Source organism: Eretmochelys imbricata, chromosome 4 (assembly GCF_965152235.1).
Source record: "Eretmochelys imbricata isolate rEreImb1 chromosome 4, rEreImb1.hap1, whole genome shotgun sequence".
Classification (NCBI taxonomy): Eukaryota; Metazoa; Chordata; order Testudines; family Cheloniidae; genus Eretmochelys; species Eretmochelys imbricata.
In genome coordinates this window covers 39,634,590-39,657,182 of record NC_135575.1, presented here as the reverse complement: position 1 = coordinate 39,657,182, position 22,593 = coordinate 39,634,590, and the positions used below count along the sequence as shown (strand labels likewise).

At 39.4% G+C, this 22,593-nt stretch overlaps 1 protein-coding gene across 4 annotated transcripts in view; it reads left to right on the top strand.

The window, feature by feature from the left end:
• The window catches only part of LOC144263986 (bifunctional heparan sulfate N-deacetylase/N-sulfotransferase 4-like), a 246,851-nt gene that overhangs the window by 132,258 nt on the left and 92,000 nt on the right, over nucleotides 1–22,593 (top strand). For all 4 annotated transcript variants that reach the window (XR_013345912.1, XM_077815165.1, XM_077815164.1 and 1 more), the window contains 2 exons: nucleotides 898–985; nucleotides 7,188–7,342. Coding sequence is in view for 3 of the 4 variants with exons in the window: in XM_077815165.1 (XP_077671291.1) it covers nucleotides 898–985; nucleotides 7,188–7,342 (243 nt within the window). In the remaining variant the exon portion in view is untranslated. The remainder of the gene's footprint in view (nucleotides 1–897; nucleotides 986–7,187; nucleotides 7,343–22,593) is intronic.

Sequence of the window (22,593 nt, the reverse complement as noted above, 5' to 3'; positions counted from 1 at the left end):
GCAGCTGGTATCTGTAGTATGACCGATGTTAAATGTTTGGTGAGTCCCAAGTGGAGAGACATTCATGTAGTAAAAACTACCATTGGAAGCATCACTGCTTGGCAGTCTCATCAGTGAGGTCAAAGGCTAAAAGTGCGCAGAGACTTCTCTTTTACTTCTACAGATGTTGTACACAGAATTGACCTGAGACACACTGATGAGTCAGTAGGGGTAGATGGCAGAAGCTATTCTGTCTCCAGTGCAATCAGACTTGCACATTTTAGGAGCATAAAATTTTATTAGAAAAAATAAAGAAGAACATAATAAAAACCATAGCCATGAGGTAAATGGACACAACTCCCTACTGACTTCACTGGGCTATACCATGGCTAAATTTGGCCTACAAGCATCAATTTTAAAGTTTTTACAGGTAAGTGAAACCAAAAGCTTTTAATGCCCAGGCTGGCAAGCAATACCTTTATTGTATTTTGAGTTTTAGCAAATTTCATTATTCAAGTTTTACATATAAACTTAGCATTTATGGTGGTTCAGTTGGTTAGTATATTGTTATGTTTAGAGACCTGAGTTCCAATATTGCCAAACATCAAAACATGTATAAGTCGATGTAGGATCTTGCCCTGTTTCTGTTACTCTAAATTACAAAGTTTGTTTCTGTTGCTCTAAATTACAAAGCTAGGTACTCTTGCCAGTGATGTTGGTCCCTCACCTTCTTAAATTCCCAAATGTATTCACTAATATACTAAAGAAAAAAAGAATGACCCCAACAACAAACCACAGAACATATTTAAAAAAGACCTTAATTTTATATCTCATCAGTGGACACAAATTTTAATATGAAGCATTGCTAAATTTTATATTTATTTTTCTAAATGCATGTTAATTTCTTATTTATTTCAGGCATTACTAGAGACGCAAAATTTACTGCGCACTCAGGTTGCAAATTTTACCTTCAACCTTGGATTTTCAGGAAAGTTTTACCACACAGGTAAGAAGGAACTTTGTGCTCTCAGGTAGCTACAATTAAATAGATATCAGGATTTTAAACCTAGTTTTTAGCACTGTCTATTTATCATTGCTGACTCAGAGAAGCAATGGGAAAGTGCTGTCTGTGTTCCATCATATCAGGTACTTAGTGTCCAATCCAAGGCCCACTGAAGCAATGGAAGGAATCCCACTGACTTCAAAAGTCTTTTGATCAGTCCCTGAAGGACATGAAGTGTTTTTGCATTTTCTGAAGGGTATCCTGTCAGTCTTAGGGTGATAAGGAAAGCAAATTAACTGACAACAATTCTGTAAAGACAGGACAGCATGGGTGTTATTCCAGGCTTTTTGCAATATCACAAGTGCAATGAAAAGCATGAGTGCCACAATCTCCTAAGAAGCAGCAATATTTGAATGTGACACACACTGTGACGTGTCTCAATATGATTAGAAAGCAACCCTATAGCAATAATATTAGGAGAAAACTTTAAAAATTGTAATTGTCTTTAAAGTCCTCATTATGCCAAAATCTTCATTAAAACAAATTTTAAATTGAAACAAAACATATTTTTTCCTTACTAACTCTGAGTAACCAATAGATTCCTCTTACCCACCCAATGTTTCTCTGAAAGATTAGCATTGCCTGATTCAGCGCACTTAACTGTCTCCTTCACATGCGCTTCTCTCTGCCTCAATTTTTCTCCCTTCCACTTTCTCCATTTTCCTCCCTTTTTAAACCACCTTGGTAACCCCTCTGCCCTGCCCCATCCTGTCCCTCCATTCAGACTGCCCAGCTTCTTCACTGTTCCCTCCCCCCACCATCACTTACATGACACCCAGTACTGGGAGGATCAGTAGGATACGCACTCAATCATTTATTTGAACTGAGGCAATTTCCAGAGTATTCCATTGTAAGTCTAGCATTTTTTCCTGTTTGAAGTGTCACCTCTAGAATACATAGTTTCCCAACTAGGTGAATCATACTGCAAAAGGGACTGTTGGTTGCATTATATTAAAGAAGCTGGGAAACTTGACTGGAGTTGGAGAAGCAAAAGGATAAAGGCATAAGCTTAAAAAGCTAGGAACTAGAGTTTGTGTATGTTGGGGGATGGGAAATAAAAGGGTATGGAGGAGAGAAGTTTGAGAGAGGAATAGAGTAAAGAAGCCAAAACTATTATTTATTTGTACTTATTTGTATTTATTATTTATTTGTAACACCTACCTCCCGCAGCTGAAATCAGGGCCCTGTTGTACTAGACACTGTGCAAACACATAGTGAGAGACAATCCCTTCCTAGAAAAGTTTACAGACCAAATAGACGAGACAAAGGGTGTGAGGGAAAAGAAAGATGAAATGATTTGCTGCAGATCATACAGCAAGGCTGTGACAGAGCTGGGAGTAGAATTTAGGTCTCTTGAGACCAACTGAAAAGCTTTTCAGAGAAAGTTGACAGGGGCTGGGGTATAAAGTGATATTAAGGAAAAATTGCAGGGAGTTGCTGTAACTAATGTTGCTCTTCATGATCATGTACCAATTGGTCCTTGGTCAGGTGTTACTTAGTCTTTATTCAGGAAACTCTCAGTGAAATCAGAAGTTTTGTCCAAGTATGGAGGACTAAATAAGAATGTCAGTATTTTGCCCACTGCATCTTAACCTGCTTGTATAACTATTTCTTACTGGTATTATCTATAATAAGGTGAGTAAAACAAAAGTAGACCATTATATTGTGCTTGGAATAGTAGGATGCTGTTTAATAATGCCCCACCATAGAGTTCCATAGACATCAGTTCTTCATGTAGATGCTGTTTGCCCACCCCAGCAAGTGCAAGAAATGCAAAAGGGGAAAAATCAGTGGGGAAAAGAAAATTTATTTTGAATATTAATGGCAAATTAATATTAGTAGTGGTATTAGGGGCTTTTTTCAGTTCAAAATACTGACTTGCAACTTTGGTTTATTTCTTTTTGTTAATCTTCAGTTTCCTCTCAATCCACCACAATTCACTAAAAATTACTTCATGTGTAATCTTCAGGTTCTCTTCCCAGTTGATTTGAATATGATCAATATTTCATTTGTAACTGGCATAGAGAGAATGTGTTCATGTGTATGTATGTGTGTTCTCCAGAGATTTATAAGGGTTACTAAAATAGTACAAAGTTACTTAATGAGTTGAGGCATGCCATTGGCTCCATTAAGAGACTTGCTGCAGTCTGTACTCAGTGATGAATGTGAGTTCTAAAGTGAGCACTTCATTCATGGGGTGATATTGTTGTTTTGTCACATCAACTTAGTTTCCAAGTGTTCTCCATGCAAACATACACTTTGTTAATGCATTATAAATGAAACATGGAAAGGTATTCTTTAATTACCGTAAACATGGCTTGATTATCCAAAAGAGGCTTTTAATGTAAGATGCACATCTGTTTTAATAGGACATTAACTGCTGTGCCTTATTGACTTTTCCTTAATGCACAATTTTGTAGTCCCTTCCAAAACTCTGATCAGTTGAAAACTACAAGAAGGAAATAATCATGTGAATCTGTTAGCAAATTAAATAATTATATCAATTAATCAGGAGATCACTGACCTGTACTGCACCTGTGCCTCTTAATTTGGGTGCCCACATATACTTAGGATAGCTATATACTAACCATATACACTAATTGCTTATATTCTTCATGCTGACACCCATTTCTATTAACAGGCAATTGAGTGATATAGGAAAATTGATGTCCTTTGCTGGTACCTTTTAGTCTACAAGTGCACAGTTTACTAATAGAAGTAAACTGTGCACTTGTAGACAAAAAGACACCAGGAAGAGTTGGCTAGTGTCTATTAGTAATCCAGAGTAAGTATGCATTTCCTGTGCATATATATATACCGTTATCTGGGTATGTGAGTTAGTGTTCCCAGGATCTGCCAAATTAACTGCTCATAACTTTTAAACTACTGACTCTTCTTCAAACATGGCTTCAGTTTTAAGATTGAAAGAGACTTCTAAAACAAGAGAGATGTTTGAAGAAAATCTTAAAGTAGCATTAGAATTTGGGAGCATTTAATGTCAGTAAACCAGTTTGGGAAAAGTGTGCACTTACCTAGCTGTGCACAGATGCACAACGTTTCTCTCTGAAAATGCATGTCTACTGATTTAATGAAAACTACTGCACCTTTTCACTTCATAATATTCAAATGCTCATTACGACAGCTGTTGGAAAATGGGGAATTTATTTTACAGAAAATTCTGACTTTTCATTAGAAAAAATAAAACCCCAAACCTTTTTGTTTTTCGACAGACACTTTCTTTGAAATTTTTCATTTTTTTTAAATACACACAACAATTTTCCATTTTAAAAAAATTTAATAAAAGTTTCCATTTATTAAAAAGTTTTTTAATAACTTTCTATTATTTTACGAAATTAAAATTTTATTTTTAAAGGCATACAAGGGTAATAGGTCTCCATACCAAGTTTCAAACCTCAACCATTTTTGTTGTTTTCTTGCAGCTCTGCCTTAAGGGCATTTTGGTTTTTTTTTAATAAAAGGAAGTATTGTGTTATCTTTCTAAATTTTTACCACAGTGAAAAAATGGTTGACGTATTGTACTCAAACTTTATTTAAAAAATTAATCATCAGGAGGAGACTACCCCAGGAAAATCTGAGTCCAAAATATGAGTTTTGTGGAAAAAAAAAAAGTTATGTTCATCTTACTCTAATTATTTTACATATTCACATATTATTGCTTCCTATATTCTAACTTTACTTCATTCTTACTTATATTATGTTAAATGCCTGATTTAAACTTACCCTAGTCCTATGTAACATGGCTAATATCTATCTTTCTCCTCTCCATCCCTACTTCTAAAACCCTGAACCAAACTCGAGTCTTTTCCGCTTGGACTATCAAAGTGTTTTTCTCATGTTCTCCCAGACTCTCATCTCTCTCCCTGCTAGACCCTTTCAAAAACATGTTTCTAATATCACCATCCTCTCCTGCCTCTCTGACAATGTCTCTCACCTGCATATATGTTTGTGAGTATTAAAACATGAACAAATACATGTTTATTAACCAGAGTGCATTCCAAAATAACAGCCACCAACCTTTCTTTTGAACAAGCAATTGTTTTCTTTAAAAGAATTAGAATGGAGTATGTCTCAAGAGAAACTCTCACCAACATAAGTAAGTGTCATATAATGTACTTGGCATGTGTTCTTCTGCTTGTACTGTGCCACAAATAATAGTGTATAGATAGATGAGTAGAGCACCAAAAGAAAGAGATAGTGATACACTCATTGCACAGAAATATTCTTCAAAACATTGCAGAGATTAAATACAAATGTAAATAATACATTGAACACTTATCTTTCTCATACCTGCAGTGAAAGCGAATAAGGATGACTACAAACCACTTTCTTTGTAATTTAGTTTTGCAAAGTGTTGAAAGACTTCTAAAAAAGAAAGCAATCTGTTTGTGAAAAGTAAAGCTATGTCTTAAGCTAAATAAAAGCAGTTAAAATAAAATGGTGAAGGAACTAGAAAAATGCTTCCAGTAAACTAACTGAAGTTTTAATACTTGATTTGTGGATGAAGTTAGTGAGATTTAATGTAGCCATTCATATTTTTAAAAGCACTGGGCTATCTGTCTGCAGACTCTAGAAAGTAGCCCTATGTCATTTCTCATTTTGAAGATGTTCTTTGTTGTAACCACTTGAGTTGTTTAAAATAACTGGCTTTCCAGTTCATCGGCAGTTCTGAAAAATAGAAGAAAACAACATTTGTTTTGGGTCAAGCAAAATGAAACTTTTTTTGAAGGACCTTTGAAAATGAAGGGCTAGAATCACTAGGGGACTCCACCACTGTTTTGTGAATGGTGCTTATGTTGATGATGGTGCCCCCATATGCCCAATTAGGGACTTACTCTATAGTCCTGTGGTTATTCTTGTGTAGGGCTCTCTCAATCACTTTTGTTGAAGCTGTTCCACTTACTCTCTTTAATATTAAATATTCATTCGGCCTCCAAAGAGAAAAAGAATGACTCTATAGTCTGGTGGTTTGAGCACCCACCTAGGAGGGAAAGACCTGGCTGCAAGTCTCTGCTCCAGAGTAGGGACTCAAACCTAAGTCTCCCACATCCTAACTGAGTATCCTAAGTATTGGGCTATCATGTGGGGGGGAAGAGTTATCACCTTCTCCTACTTAGTTTTCCAAATGGCACCAAGTGCCTTGTGACTCTAGCCCAAAATCAGAATATTTAATTTTTAAAATGTCAATATGAATTATTTTGACATTTCCATTTTATTTTCTTTTTTCTCCTGAAGCAATTTGCAGAAACAGACACAAATTGCAAAGTATTTCAGTTGACCTGAATTTGCATTTTTCAGAGAAAAAAGTTTCAGAAAAAAATTTGCACGCAAGCTAGTAACCATATGTGTTTTCTTCTGCCTGAATTGTGGCACACGTCTTCACTAACGTGGGCTATTAACTTTCATTTAAAATGAAAGCTTAAATTCCGCAAAAAATATGGCATACCAAGGAAAACTCTACCCTGCACTTGAAAGTTGAGTAGATTTTTTCAAAGCCCTGTTATAGCTTTATTTTACTGCCTAGCTACTTCATAACACTGTTCCATGTTTCTCTTGATTCTGATTTTATCAAAATATATCAGACTTCAATTTGATAAGGCTCTTAATGGGAGTTTCTTTTGGTTTTGTTCTGAGCTTTCATAAAATGTAAATGTCTGGTTCCTACTGCTACCTCTGCATATATACCAGCCCAGATAAATATGTTTTCACCTAAGGATCACATTAGTACTAAACCAAGAGCCAGCCATAGCGCATGAGAAAAAGTAGTTCAGCTCTGGCACGCTCTTCTCCTGGTAGCAATTCAAAGCCTTTGAAGATCAAATGAGAGAGATCATGATTGCCCACTTTCCAACAGTAAGCAACATGGACTTTTGGTTACTCCTTGAACTTGGTTCTCCCTTTGAGCCTGTCCTTGAAAGTTAGTTGTCATTGTTATAAATTAACATAATATAAGTGGGGAGAGAAGTACCAAACATAACTCTTCATAGCATCATTTCCTGAACACAGCAGTGTAATTGCACCAAATCTATGGCATTACAGTCCATGAGGCAGTCATCAGTTTGGTTAAAAATGCAGTTACTTGCACCTTTCACTGTACAATTATTATTTTTTCTTTTTTATTTTGCAGGAACTGAAGAGGAGGATGAAGGCGATGACCTGTTGTTGGGGTCTGTGGATGAGTTCTGGTGGTTTCCTCATATGTGGAGTCACATGCAGCCTCATCTCTTCCATAATGAGTCATCACTGGTGGAGCAGATGATTCTCAACAAGGACTTTGCACTAGTGAGTAAAATTATAAGAAGGTGTGATAGGCTGCAAGTCCTCCTTAGTCAGGAAAGAGTTAATTGGCTGTGCCTGGGAGGGGGTGGCAATTAACCCTGCCCCATGACACCTGAAGTTGGGGTAGGCTATGCTGGAGGAGCTAAAAAGGGGAAACCCACTCACTTGATGCCTGGCTGAGAGGGAGAGGAGAACTTCAGCTCTTACTGTGGGAAAAGAAGATTGGCTGGGTCCAGGAGCCAAGTAATACAGCTGCCTATTAGGGCCTTCCTGAGGGAAGGGGAGAGTTTGTATTTCTTCATGTTTATACTGGGCATTGGATACCCTGGAAGTGGGAAAGCTATGTCACCTCACCTCTGAAGGTGTTGGAGGCTGGGTCAGTCAGTGCAAGATCAGGAGGGAAACAGAAGTGGAGCTTTTGCTGCCCTGTGCCATGCTATGAGGAGGAAAAGGGGAGGGTGTGTGGTCACCAGGGTATAGACTCTTCACCCACTTCACTAGAAAGTGCTGGGAAAAAAATAGGAGGCTTTACCTATGATGTGAACCAAGTCTGGCATTGGAAATGCCTAGCTAAAGAAGAAAAGGAGTACTTGTGGCACCTTAGAGACTAACCAATTTATTTGAGCATGAGCTTTCGTGATGAAGTGAGCTGTAGCTCACGAAAGCTCATGCTCAAATAAATTGGTTAGTCTCTAAGGTGCCACAAGTACTCCTTTTCTTTTTGCGAATACAGACTAACACGGCTGTTACTCTGAAACCTAGCTAAAAAAGGAATTTAGACTTAGTTTTGCCACTATTTTATTCCTCATTAAGAAGTAACCCCTTTTCTTAAATAACCAACTGGCTGCTTGTTGGCCATGTAATGCCTTCAGGGACAGTCAGTTAGCCTATTCCTCCACCTTGTAGCTTAAGGAAGACAATTAGAAATAGGCAATCTGCTTCCTGATATACAGAACAGATATATGGGGCAGAGTCAGGGGCTGGACGGAGAACATTAAGTGAACCCCTCATTTCACCCAAAGGATTGCATAGACTTGGACAGGTTTCAGAGTGGTAGCCATGTTAGTCTGTATCAGCAAAAATGAGGAGTCCTTGTGGCACCTTAGGGACTAACAAACTTATTTGGGCGTAAGTTTTTGTGGTCTAAAACCCACTTCATCAGATGCATGGAATGAACAATACAGTAAGTAGGTGTATATACACAGCACATGAAAAGATGGGAGTTGCCTTACCAAGTGTGGCGATCAGTTCTAACAAGGCAAATTCAATTATGGTGGAAGTGGCCTCTTCTCAAGAGTTGACAAGAAGGGGTGAATATCAAGAGAGGGAAAATTACTTTTGTAGTGCTGACAAGACCAATGCAATCAAGATGGATGTTGGCCATTTCCAACAGTTGACAAGAAGGTGTGAGTGTCAGCAGAGGGAAAATTACTTTTTGTAGTGACCCATCCACTCTCAGTCTTTATTCAGGCCTAATTGGATGGTGTCCAGTTTGCAAATTAGTTCAAGTTCTGCAGTTTCTTGCTGAAGTCTGTTTTTGAAGGTTTTTTGTGCTCTCCTACTGATTTTTGAATGTTACAATTCTTGATGTTTGATTTGTGTCCATTTATTCTTTTGTGTAGAGACTGTCCGGTTTGGCCAATGTACATGGCAGAGGGGCACTGCTGGCACATGATGGCATATATCACATTGGTAGATGTGCAGGTGAATGACCCTCTGATGGTGTGGCTGATGTGGTTAGTTCCTATGATGATGTCCCTTAAATCGATATGCGGACAGAGTTGGCAATGGGGTTTGTTGCAGGGACTGGTTCCTAGGTTAGTGTTTTTGTTGTGTGGTGTGTAGTTGCTGGTGAGTATTTGCTTCAGGTTGGGATTTCACATGGCTTCTTTAAAAACCTATGCAAGTCTTTGAAATGTGCCCTTTAAGTAGCTAGTCTCTCTCGTGGTGGTGTTGATGCATAATGATGTTTGATTTAGCCTGTTTGTACTCTTAACTTTTTAAGAGCTGTCCCTCAAGCACTGGATGGAGCTCAATATAATTGTGTTGTAAAGTAATGTTGAAAGCTCTTTAGAGTCCATCCAGAACAATTATACTTGGTTAGTCAGCATAACAGAGAGAAAAACAAAATCTATAAGTCATTTCTTTGGAAAAAAAACATTATGTGGTTCTTGACAAAGCATTGCAACTCCAAGCAACCAAAGTCACTTAAAAGAGCAGAATGACATTGTCACTCGGCCTGCTGCTCAGAGAACACAAACTCTCAGAGCCTCTTCCGTTTGCAGAGACCAGTATTCTCCCGTTCCCTTCTCTGAGGTTCTAGTGCAAATAAAAACTCCCAGGAGTCAAGGAAACTTATAATTTAAAATAGAATGGGGAAACAAAAATGTTTCCGTTGCTTGTTAGTGTATTTTTTCCCTAATGACCTCCATACCACATTGCAAACTTCATGTGATTGCCTCCTGTGCTTTCTGTAGTCCTTTCCCCCCCTCAACTTTCTTGTTTGCCTGGATATTTGTACAGAATCATATTAGATTTTTTTAGTAAAAACAGACTGAGACTGTTTCTTTTATCAGCTTTCTTTTCTGACCTGATTCATTCATGAATTATAGAATCCATGTCTTTTGCCATCATGATTAGCAATGGGCAAATCGATTCAGGTAGGAGAACCAGATTGGGACATTACGCAAAAGTTGAAATCAAACTAAAACTTGGACGTTTAGTTGGGCTTTTCCTTTCATTATTTTCTATTTCTGTATGATTATAAATTGCTGGGTTCCAGCTGGAACTCAAAGCAAAACCAAAAACCAGGAAATGATATTCTTGGAAACTTCCAAGCCCCTTTGCAGACCCATGGATTTAATACACTTGATATATGTTTTAGCAAATATCCAAACTTTTGGGGTTTAGCCAAACTGTACTTCCAAAATTTTGAGTTTTGGGACCAGTTCAAAAAATGATCCCAAAGTTGTAACTACACTATTACCCCCATGCAGCTATGATGTTTACTGAATATCCTGTAATAGAATATAACAATGTGCTTTTTAAGTGCACCCACTCCATAGAAGGATCCTCATATCCCTTTAAACCAGAAGTAACCAACAATGGACAAATTACTCCATTACAGTCACACTACAATAATAATTAAAATTTAATAGAACAATAATTTATAAGTCTGTATAATTACAACCTGTTTCTTCAAATTAAGTCATGCACAATTCTTCAGGAATTTAACTTTATAGAACTTTGAAGGGGTTGTGTGATACTGTTTCTGAATGAGAGGGACATAAATGTTAGACACAGCTCATATTTAAAAGTCAAAGTAATTTTTATGACCTGTAACTCAAACCTTTTTGGCTCATTTTCTTTAAACCTCTCAGGAAAATTCTCCTTAGTAATTGGATTAAACCTGCCAATGTTCAGGTCAAGCTATATTTAATAGCAAAAGTTATAAGGTGGGCTAAAAGTATGGCTTATCACAGAATTTGGTTGCAGCCTTAACTACAAAGACAATACCTTCTCTCTATAATCATTTTCATTGAATGGTAGGGGCTCCTAAGGGTACCCATAAATAAGGAGCTGAAGAAAATGAAAGGCTGGTGTCATTATAGTTTTATTTCCTGCTCACGGTTGGACATGAGTTGTACTGACCTCTTAGCACTGAATTCTATAATAGCTATACAATTTACTTATGAGAACACTTCTTTTCAAAACCTTCATGTGAAATCCTGTCTGTGGGAAAAATTTATCTTCCTGACATGACAACCTCCCTATTATCTAACACAGCGCTGGCAGCCATGAACTCTGAGTAATCTGAGTAAACTCCTCTCCTTTCTCATTCTTAACATCTTGCCTTTTTTGTGAATGGCCTTTCCTATCTCTCTGCTACATTTTTTCATATCTCTCACAAGAACCAAATCCAAATCTAAATCCAAATTAGCAGTTGAATTAATTAACAAGAATAAATAAGCCAAGCAGAAGTCTCCACATTTATTTTTCATTATTGATTATTATGTTTATATGGAATCCTTCTCATATTTTTGTGGTTTTTCTTATGCATCGCTCATCCATCCACTGAATTCCACCCTTACTACAGAACATCAGTAAAGATTATACTTTGGAAGCTTTTGCATAAAGATGTAACCATTTCCTGGGGAAGTTGATTGGGGATGGGACAGTAGAGTTTGTGTGGGTTTTTTTGTTTGTTTTTTTAAGGGTTTTAGAGGAAAACATTCTATTTGAGAAGGCTCTGTTCATGCAGCAATTGCATATCTTAGCCTAGACAATTGCTTCACATCAGGACTTTTGAGAACAGCTTGGTGTTAACATTTTAAATGAAATACAGTGACACCTACTTTTTGTGATCTCATATATTGTGAAACTCATTTATAATAAATTAGAACATATGTTGAATCACTACAATGCCTTTTGGTATGCAGATTCCATTTACAGTAAACCTATGCTGAAGTCAATAGGATTCCCAATCACTTCAGTAGGCTTTTGATTAGGCACAATAGGACAGTTGTTCTGGGAGAAACAATGATTTAATAATAAATGTTCTTTATTGTAACAGAATTCCTACTCTGAATTAAAGCCCAGCTTAATGAACCCTAGCCAATTCAGTCATTGCATATGAAACCCCTAGTAATATTTTACATTATTACATGAAAGTTTAAATATATATATGCATTGCATCCTCTTGTACTGTAGACATATTCTGTTGTTTCCAGGGATCTGTATGTACGAATTCTAGGTAGGGAGCAAGATCTGTGGTTCAGAGTAGGGGTTTGAGTCAAATCAAAATGCCTGAGTTCTATTCTCAGCTCTACCACTGATTTGCTTTGCGACCTGTACTTCGGTATGCCTATCTATAAAATGGGGATAATAATAATTTCCCTCCTCATGTAAGTGTTTTGCAAAATTATATTTTCAAGTCAGTTAATTAAATAATCTTTAAAAATCACCACCAAGTTGAAGTGTTTGCAACTTAAATGCAACTGTAAAATATCACTTTTGATAAGTGCACTCAAATATTCTGCATATCAAAAAGGACTGTTAATATTCATACAATTTAACAATTGATTGATGGATGAATGACATTTTCTGAGATAGAGCAGGACTGAAAATTATGCAACATCTCACCAGGGCATGGTGAAAAGTTAGGGAAGTTCTCAGTAGCAGCAAAGCTATATTACATGTATGTGTGAATAATTTGCATGGCAGCTGGTATCAGCAGTAGAATTTGTTTTAGCCTCAGATGCTGCATCTCTGATCTATCAAGTGGCTGTTTTCATGGCAATATTCTCATCCTCTAAGGAATTTACACCACGAACAGAATGCTCTGCGAGAGTTAGAAAGTAATAAGGAAGGAAATTAATTGTCCATATTAGTCAAAATGTACTAACACAAATCTACCAGGGTTTGTCATTGTCTAATCTAGGCAATATTACTGTTGAATCAAGAGGGGGAAAGTTTAAAACCTTATTCTGTTTCCTTGGTAAATAAACCTGTAAATTCATATTCATGTTGTCTCCTCCCCAGATTGTAGGCAATGTGCAGTATTCTTGCCCTTGCGTGCCCATGCTCCATTCCCCACACATCAGTGCAGAATTATACTGGTGTTCAAACTTTTAGATATTCAGTAAAAACAGGACAAATAGAGCTCAATTTCCCAATTAAGTAAATCAAAGATTATTTAGACTCTTCCTTGCCTAACATCCTATTTATGTAAATATGGATGTGACATCACATATCGCAACTGGATCCAGGAAATGGAAGGGTACAGTTTGTTTTAATAATTGGTTTGGTTTTATTTACTCATATTTTGCACTTTCATAAAGATTTCTATGTGAAGAGCTCACAGTGCTTTACCCACAGTAATGGATTAAACCTTGCAAACTGAAAAGATCACAAGCATTATTATCTCCAATTTTCAGACAGAAGCACCAAGACAGAAGTAAGTGACTTTCCAAGATCCCATACAAAGACTGCGACAGAGCCACTAAAGACAGAGCAAAGCAAGTTTCCTACTTTCCTCCCCTCTCCTTTAGTCATGAGACTTTCATTTCCGCCCTCTTGTACATCCTTATCTGACAAAAACAAATAGAATTTATTTAATCCCAGGGCTTCAACTTTTTCTTTTGTCTCAATTAGTGTCAGCTAGTGAGTATTTCCTTGGGATGCTGAAATGCAGATGACACTGAAAATGATGCAGATGCAAGATAAACATTGTTGTGGATATAGACCACAAAAAAGAGGCAAGCGTATTCTTGAGTTAATGTTAAGAGAAATGAATATGCAAAACAACAGCAGATTCAGGTTGTCTGTAGTAATGTACATTATTTTGTATTTCCCCTTTATAATCCCAGCCGGGCTACCCTTTTGTTCCTAGAACTTTTCACCTGCCAAAACCACAGAGAAACCTTCAACTTTTTAAAAATACCAAATTCAAATTGAGCAAGTCAGTGACTATCTGTCAGGTGCAGTGTGTCTATGCATCCCCGGGCTTCTGGGTCATCTTATTTTCAGTATCTGTAGTTAGTTTTGGGACAGTTGGATGCAGGAGGTTTTTATGGCATCTCTATTATCTGTGATAGTTTTGTTGAGTGTATGCAGAATCCACCACTTACTGCACAACTGATGTCCTTTTATTTGTGATTGGTAAATATTATAGCTAATGATCAGGATAATGAACATGCATTATTCTCGGACTAACCTGTTGGTCAACAAATTATTTTGGACTTTCAACCAATCCCTTTACCCACTTTCTGTTCTTTCCCTAATCCGTTTTTTCCATTCACAACATACCACCTTGCTTCATTTTGGCTCCATCTTCAGCTCTGTTCCCTAACAGTGACAGCATTCACACTTTGTCTCTCTGACTCTCAGGTGTACAAACTCTGCTTCTTTTCTTTTGTGGCAGCAGTTGCCACAAGGAAGCTGTACTCTACACAAACGTTTAGATCATTGCAAGCAGGGTTATGAATCTAGTCAACTGCAGACTAAATCTTCATGTGTACCCTTCAGATGCTCACTAATGCACTTTGATTTAGTACTGTTTCAAAGAGATCTAATCAAGTGTTAATTCACATCAGATGCGTACACAGGACCTCTATGGCTATGTCTACACTGCAGCTTATGTCGGCATAATTTATGTGAATAAACCATGCCCCTGAGCGACATAAGTTACGTCCACATAAGCTCTCGAGTGCACAGTGCTATGTTGGTAGGAAAGCTTCTCCTGCCCACGTATCTACTGCTGTTCGCAGAGGTGGTTTTATTATGGCAGTGGGAGAGGTCTCTCCCAGCGGCATAGAGTATCTTCACCACAGACGGTGCAGTGGCACTGCTGCAGCGCTGTCTGTGTAGACGTGCCCTGAAATCACCTCAGGCGAATATGGTCTAGATTCATACCCACGCTTGCCCTGGTCTGTTTGTTCATACAGACAAACCCTTAGAATATGAAACTATTGATCTACTATGCAAAACTGTGGCTAAATGCTGACTGTTAGTATTATGTTACGTGTGCACATAACAGGTGACTGGCCTTGCTCCAATTAGCTTACAGTCCAAAGAGACAAAAGCCATGTGAAAACAATATTGTCCCCATTTTAGAGAGGAGGAACTGAGGCATGAAGAGACTAAATGACTTTTCCACGGTCACTCAGGAAATCTGTGGTAGAACTAGGAACTCAACCTAGGGCTCCTGAGCCTATGTCCAATGTCTTAGCCACATGACCCTCTTTCCTGGCAACCAATGTAGGCAGATGTTGCATTTGTTTTTGTTGTTGTAAAATCATGGAACCATATCTGTATTCATCTACTTATAGTGCAACCTAAACCACAATCCACAATTGATATAAAACAACAACTCTGTGTTCAAGCACACCAAATCACTTTTATGTCTAGAACTAACTGCCACAAAGCTCACAAACTTATTTTAACTTTCCATAATGTGAACTGAATCTTCTTGATACTCATCTGCTCTAAGCCATTTGCTAAAGGATCATGTCTAAATGGAAAATTTTCAACTAGATTAAATATAAAAAGTTTAAAAGTGAACTAAGATATTTATTTAAATCTGCAAACAGAAATTTGTATGCAATTTACAGTATTTAAGAGTTATTCAGAAAATAGACCTTTTAAAAATCAACTGTCATAACCGGATAAAATATAACACAAAAAGTTCTTGTATGAATTGACAACCAGGATGATGGCACATATATTCACCAATATAAATACAAATAAAAATAAATGAAATTATACATTAAGCTGGCTTAGTTTAAAAAAAAATCTCCTGAAGGAAATCTCACCCAGGCTCAACAATATTAGAAAAATATCTCACTGCTAAAAGTAGGTAATAGCTCATGTAAATCTCCTAATACTGCTAGGTGACAGTTTAAAATGTAGTGTATCCAGGTTGTCACTTTTTTTTTTGTGACAGGATAGAAAAAGTTCATCAAGATGCCTGCAGCTGGAGTGTTAACCACTTCATCATCTAACATAACATTATCAACAGTGGACGAAATAGTTTCAGTGAATATATGAAAAATCTGATAAAAACCATATGACTTGCCATACCAAATAAGATAATTTGGTCTCTTTAGCCCCTGTCCTGCCTCTAGTAATGGCCAATACTAGAAGTTTTAATAGAAGCAAATAATGATCAGAATGCCATTTTTATGCTAATATAGCTTAAAAAAAAAGCATGTAACTATGTTGTATATTCAGTTTGATTTTTCAGAAGAGATCTAGCAAATCTAAATGGTGAGTTTTCCAATCCTGCTGCTGCTGTCTGAATTTCCATTATCCTCTAGCATGTTAAAGCTGTGGAAATATGCAATATAAATGTCTTTCCTCCAAGAGTTTGCTGAGTTCCTGGAAAGCAATGTCCATTCTGTGTTCATGTTCTCTCCTTAGTAGAAGTGTTTGTAAATATAGAATGTGTAAAAACAGTTGATTCGGACATAGATTCAATAAAGTTCCATGTCCGGGCCCGTCTCAGTACAAAGACATAGGTCAGAAGCTGTTTTTCTCTTGCTTCAGCAAAGATGATAGCTAAGATAGGCAGCTTCTAGAGATGGCTTCAGTCTTTCAGAGCTTTGATAGAAGACTAAGAGAGTTAGGCTCCTATGTATTGAGACTGGATCCGGGCAACTGGGAATGTGTGCCAGTTCAACAGTGTTGCATTTTTTCAGTTCTAAGGGTCTAATTCTTGTCATCCTACTGTAAGATGCACATACATTGGTCTGGGGAGGCAGGGGTGGTAATCAAATGAAGATTCCATGAGTCATCTGTGGTACGCAAGGCCGGTTAGCTCAGGAGCCTGGGACATCATGTGTTGCAGGGGCTTTAAGAAAGAGGAGCATGTACCGCTCCATTGCACAGCTTCATCTCTCCTGCCAATGATGGAATGAATGGACTTGACTGTGCCCCAAGACCTGATCACCATGACTTTTTGGAGATGTGGAGCAATATTTTGGACTCCTGATATTGGTCGTTGCCTATTGACTGCATTGTCTCTATTCTGCCATAGTGCCATGAAAACCCTGGGGTCCAAAATGTGGTAACGTATTACCCATATAGACACTTGCAAATAAATTATTGCTCTTAAAATACATATGATAAATTGGTCCATGGGCAAATTCCTATGAGGAATTTGTTAATATTTTGAAACTAGGAAGTTACCTGATTGTACGCAAAGTTACAGTCAAATATAAACATTAAACAGTGCACAGCCGGGCCAAGTCAAGGTGAAGGATAGCTTTGACTAATTGGACTCAAGGTTGAAAATATTTAGGATGTTAGAGTCCATCAGGACAATAATACTGTATTATAAGGCTTTATCATTTCCTTTTTAGTAGGAAACTCCACTTGTAATAGAAGCTTTCTAGAGAATAGTCACCATTTACCAAGTCTAAGTCCAAAAGTGTCAAGATTTTCCTAATCAGTTTACAAGATGACACATACCAGTGCTTTTATCACCTGTGAAAACAGCTAGTGATGCCAGTCCATAAGAGACATTGTAATGTGCAATAAAAGACTGTGAAAAATCATTGATCCTTAGATGACTTTCAAAGTTCAATGTAAAACTCCAGATTTATTTTAAAGAAATAAAAGTTATCAAAGATCAGCCTTTCCCTTTGGTCCAGTTTGTTTCTGATACTGAATATAAAGTCTTTATTTTTAAGAACAATTAATTTTATATTGAATTTAATATCTGCAACAGACTAAGGAAGAATATAACACTTCCCTTCATCAATATATTTCTTGCCTTTTACCCACTTTAATTTTTTTTTATCATGTCTACCTATAAATTGTTCTACTAGTTTATTCAGTTGGTAAAGCTACTATTTTTCTTTAAATCTTAACTATAGCCATTGACAAAGTCATTTCTGTGAATTTCCCCAGCACTCCACAGGACTACAAAAAATTGACAAAATCCCCTTTCCCTACTCATGCTTCATTTCCCAGGTTTTGGTAATGATCCTTTTCTACTGTGCAACACCTCACAATTTTTCTGTGGCTTCAACTTACATTGTCATTTAAACTAAGATAAAACTATTCTATTGTGACTCAATTAAATTATGAAAGCACGTAATTAGGAGCTCTGGAATCCTGCCGGCATTGTAAAAGAATGTGACATAGTTTTTGTATCGCATAAAGAGTTCCAAAGGTCTTTTTTTTACACACACACACACACACGTATATCTTTGGGTCTAACCTGTTACTTCCTGAGCACCCAAACAAAAAGGCAGTGGGAATCTTAGGTGCACAAAAAATACAAGATTGGACCTTATAGCAAGGTGGTTTGGTTGGGTGATATAGAAGCTAATAATTAGCCAATGCTGTTTCATATTTTGACTTCCCATTGTGACAAAAGCCACTGAAACACAATATATTCAAAGGAAAAAATGATTTTAACATAGAGTTAAGGTTGCTTGGTCATATGTCATCCCTTTGTTGAACATTGAGTTGAGCAGAACTCACCCTGTGAGAACCAGGAAATGCAAAGTTCAGGTTGCCCATGCAAACTGAATTCTGCGCTCTCTCAGCAATGCCCCACTACACCACCTTAACACACATACCTTTACTCTGCCAATTCCACAGTTGCTAAAATGTATAAGCTTTTCACCTCCTTTTACAACTCTCATTGTCACCCACAGGTTTCCAGTTAACACTGTTAATGAACAAAAATTTTAAGGAGGAAAAAAAAAGGTTGCCAACACCACCACCTCTCTATGGTTTTTGAACAATGCTTCAGGATGCACATACTCTCACTGGCCTTTGGCATTATCAGATTGGGGTGGTTCCAGATCCTCGTGTACACTAACACGCTTAGCGAACTCCCCAGAAAGGATACCACATGTGTATAATTTAAGAAATACTTCACAGCCTGTTACAACTTCCTAACATTTACTCAAAGAATACCATCTCATTTTCACTTAACCATCATTAAAGCATTAGAATCCTCTCATATTCCTTCTCACTGCTGATAATAGCCTTTGTAATAAAAGTCCTATGCCCTGTTATGACTATAACATACACAATTCTGCATAGAAATGATACATTCTACATTCCCAAGGTACACATGCACCTCTTCCCCTTCCTCAAACACATGAGAGGGTGGAAAACATTGATCTCTTGATATCGCAGTCACAGCTCTGTCACACACCTCAAAGGAATCCACAGATCTCGCAGGGCTGGCCTTACCATGAGGTGAACTAAGGCGGCCACCTCAGGTACCAGACTTTGGGCGGGCGCCACTAGTAGGACCCAGAGTGTAGAAAATTGTGTCTGCTGCCGGTGCATATGTATTCTCTCTGCTCTAGATGCTCAGAGATGGTGGAGTGCTCTGCTGGAGGAAGGAGGGCACAAGAGACATAACAGGCAGGCAGGAGGAAAGGTGAGAGGGAATAACAGAAAGCAGCAGGAGCTGCAGGGAGAGAGAGGAGGAGGAGCCTCTTCTGTACCTCTCTAGCACCCCCAGGAGCCTGGACTGATTAACACCAGCTTCTCAGGGAGCTTCCTGTTTCCTGCTGCTTCCCTGAACCCACTTGAGGAGAACAGGCAGTCGACTGAAGTAGTAGGAGCCAGTTAGGCCCTTAAGATGCTGATATCTTCTCTCACTCAGGCCCTGCTCATAACCTGCTTATTTGTCCCCTTCAATTGAGTGTTGAGAGCCAATATAGTTGGCTCAGAACAGCAGCCATGAGTGAAAGAAGAAAACGCCCCTCTGGGGCAGCATTCAGAAAAAGAAAGAAAGCAAAGGAAGCTTTTCTATCTAAGCAGGGAGGAGCTCTTCTGAGGCCTTGTCTACACTACGAAATTAGGTCGAATTTATAGAAGTTGGTTTTGTAGAAAGTGTTTTTATACAGTTGATTGTGTGTGTCCCCACACAAATGCTCTAAGTGCATGTAGTGGGTGGAGTGTGTCCACAGTATTGAGGCAGTTGTCGACTTCCAGAGCTTTGCACTGTGGGTAGCTATCCCACAGTTCCCACAGTCTCTGCCACCCATTTGAATTCTGGGTAGAAATCCCAATGCCTGCTGGGGCTAAAACATTGTTGCGGGTGGTTCTGGGTACATATCGTCAAGCTCCCCTTCCCTCCCTCCCTCCGTGAAAGCAAGGGCAGACAATCATTTTACTTTTTACTTGAGTTACCTGTGCAGACACCATACCACGGCAAGCATGGAGCCCGCTCAGCTAACCATCACCGTATGTCTCCCGGGTGCTGGCAGACGTGGTACGGCATTGCTACACAGCAGCAGTTTATTGCCTTTTGGCAGCAGACAGTGCAGTATCACTGATAGCTGTCGTTGACGTAATCCAGGGTGCTCTTTTAACCGACCTCGATGAGGTCGGGGCGCCTGGGCAAACATGGGAGTAACTCAGCCAGGTCATTTCCCTTTTAAGTTTTGTCTCATGGCGATTCAGTCCTACTGGCAGTGCACTGTCTTTTAATCAGCAGCCAGGAGAAGACGATGGCCAGCAGTCATACTGCACCGTCTTCTGCTGAGCACCCAGGAGATGACGATGGTTAGCGGTCATACTGCACAGTCTGCTGCCAGCAAGATGTATTAAGACATATGAAGTGGATCAAAACAAGAAATACACCAGATTTGTTTTGTATTCATTTTCTCCTCCCTCCCTCCGTGAAATCAACGGCCTGCTAAACCCAGTTTTGAGTTCTATCCTTGAGGGGGCCATTCTGTTTCTCGCAAAGCCACCCCCTTTGCTGATATTAATTCCCTGTAAGCCAACCCTGTAAGTCATATTGTCAGTCGCCCCTCCCTCCGTCAGAGCAACGGCAAACAATCGTTTCGTGCCCTTTTCCCTGGATTGCCCGAGCAGGAGCAGACGCCATAGCACAGCAAGTATGGAGCCTGTTCAGCTCACTGCAGCAGTTATGACCATTGTAAACACCTCACGCATTATCGTGCAGTGTTTGCAGAACCAGCACCTGAAAAACCAGGTGAGGAGGCGACTGCAGCGCAGTGATGAGGACATGAACACACTTTTCTCTAAAACCGCGTTCCCCCGCAATTTGGAGATCATGGTGTTAATGGGGCAGGCTCATGCCGTAGAACACTGATTTGGGGCCCAGGAAAGAAACACAGAGTGGTGAGACCGCCTAGTGTTGCAGGTCTGGGATGATTGCCAGTGGCTCCGAAACTTTCGCATGCATAAGGGCACTTTCATGGTACTTTGTGACTTGCTTTCCCCTGCCCTGAAGTGCAAGAACACCAAGATGAGAGCAGCCCTCACAGTTCACAAGCGAGTGGCAATAGCCCTGTGGAAGCTTGCAACACCAGACAGCTACCAGTCAGTCGGTAATCAATTTGGAGTGGGCAAATCTACTGTGGGGGTTGCTGTGATGCAAGTAGCCAATGCAATCATTGAACTGCTGCTATCAAAGGTAGTGACTCTGGGAAATGTGCAGGTCATACTAGATGGCTTCGCTGCAATGGGATTCCCTAACTGTGGTGGGGCTATAGACGGAACGCTTATCCCTATCTTGGGACCAGACCACCAGGACAGTCAGTACGTAAACCGCAAGGGGTACTTTTCAAGGGTGCTGCAAGCACTGGTGGATCACAAGGGACGTTTCACCAACATCAACGTGGGATGGCTGGGAAAGGTTCATGATGCTCGCGTCTTCAGGAACTCTGGTCTATTGAAATGGCTGTAGCAAGGGGTTTACTTCCCAGACCAGAAAATAACTGTTGGGGATGTTGAAATGCCTACAGTTATCTTTGGGGACCCAGCCTACCCCTCAATGAAGCCATACACAGGCACCCTGGACAGTAGTCAGGAGCTGTTCAACTATAGGCTGAGCAAGTGCAGAATGGTGGTAGAATGTGCATTTGGACATTTAAAGGGTCGCTGGCACAGTTTACTGACGCGCTCAGACTTCAGCAAAAACAATATTCCCATTGTTATTGCTGCTTGCTGTGTGCTCCACAATCTCTGTGAGAGTAAGGGGGAGATGTTTATGGCAGGGTGGGAGATTGATGCAAATTGCCTGGGCACTGAATACGTGCAGCCAGACAGCAGGGCGGTTAGAAGAGCACAGCAGGAAGCGGTGCACATCAGAGGAGCTTTGAAAACCAGTTTCATGACTGGCTGGAGTACTGTGTGACACTTCTGTTTGTTTCTCCTTGATGAAAACCCGCCCCCTTGGTTGCCTCTAAATTCCCTGTAAGCCACCCGCCCTCCCCCCTTCGATCACAGCTTGATTGCAAAGGAAATAAAGTCACTATCATTTAAAAAACATGTATTCTTTTTTAATTTATTATAAAAATAGGGAGATAACTCACAAGGTAGCCCGGGTGGGGTGTGGGAGGCGGGTAGGAGGGAAGGAAAAGGCCATTTTAAAACTTGTTGAATGCCAGCCTTCCGTTGCTTGGGCTGTTCACTGGGGTGGAGTGGTTGGGTGCCCAGAGCCTCCCACCCTGAGTTCTTGGGCGTCTGGGTGAGGAGGCTATGGAACTTGGAAAGGAGGGAGAGTGGTTAAGCAGGGACTGCAGCGGCAGTCTGTGATCCTGCTGCCGTTCATGAACCTCCACCAGACGCCGGAGCATGTCCGTTTGATCCCTCAGTAGCCCCAGCATTTGCTCATGCCTCCTCTGATCTTCCTGCCACCACCTCTCCTCACGTTCATCGGCCACCGTCCTGTACTCTGCTATTGTGTCCCTCCACACAGCTCTGTCAGTGCCGGACAACTGCATGAGCTCAGAGAACATGTCATCGCG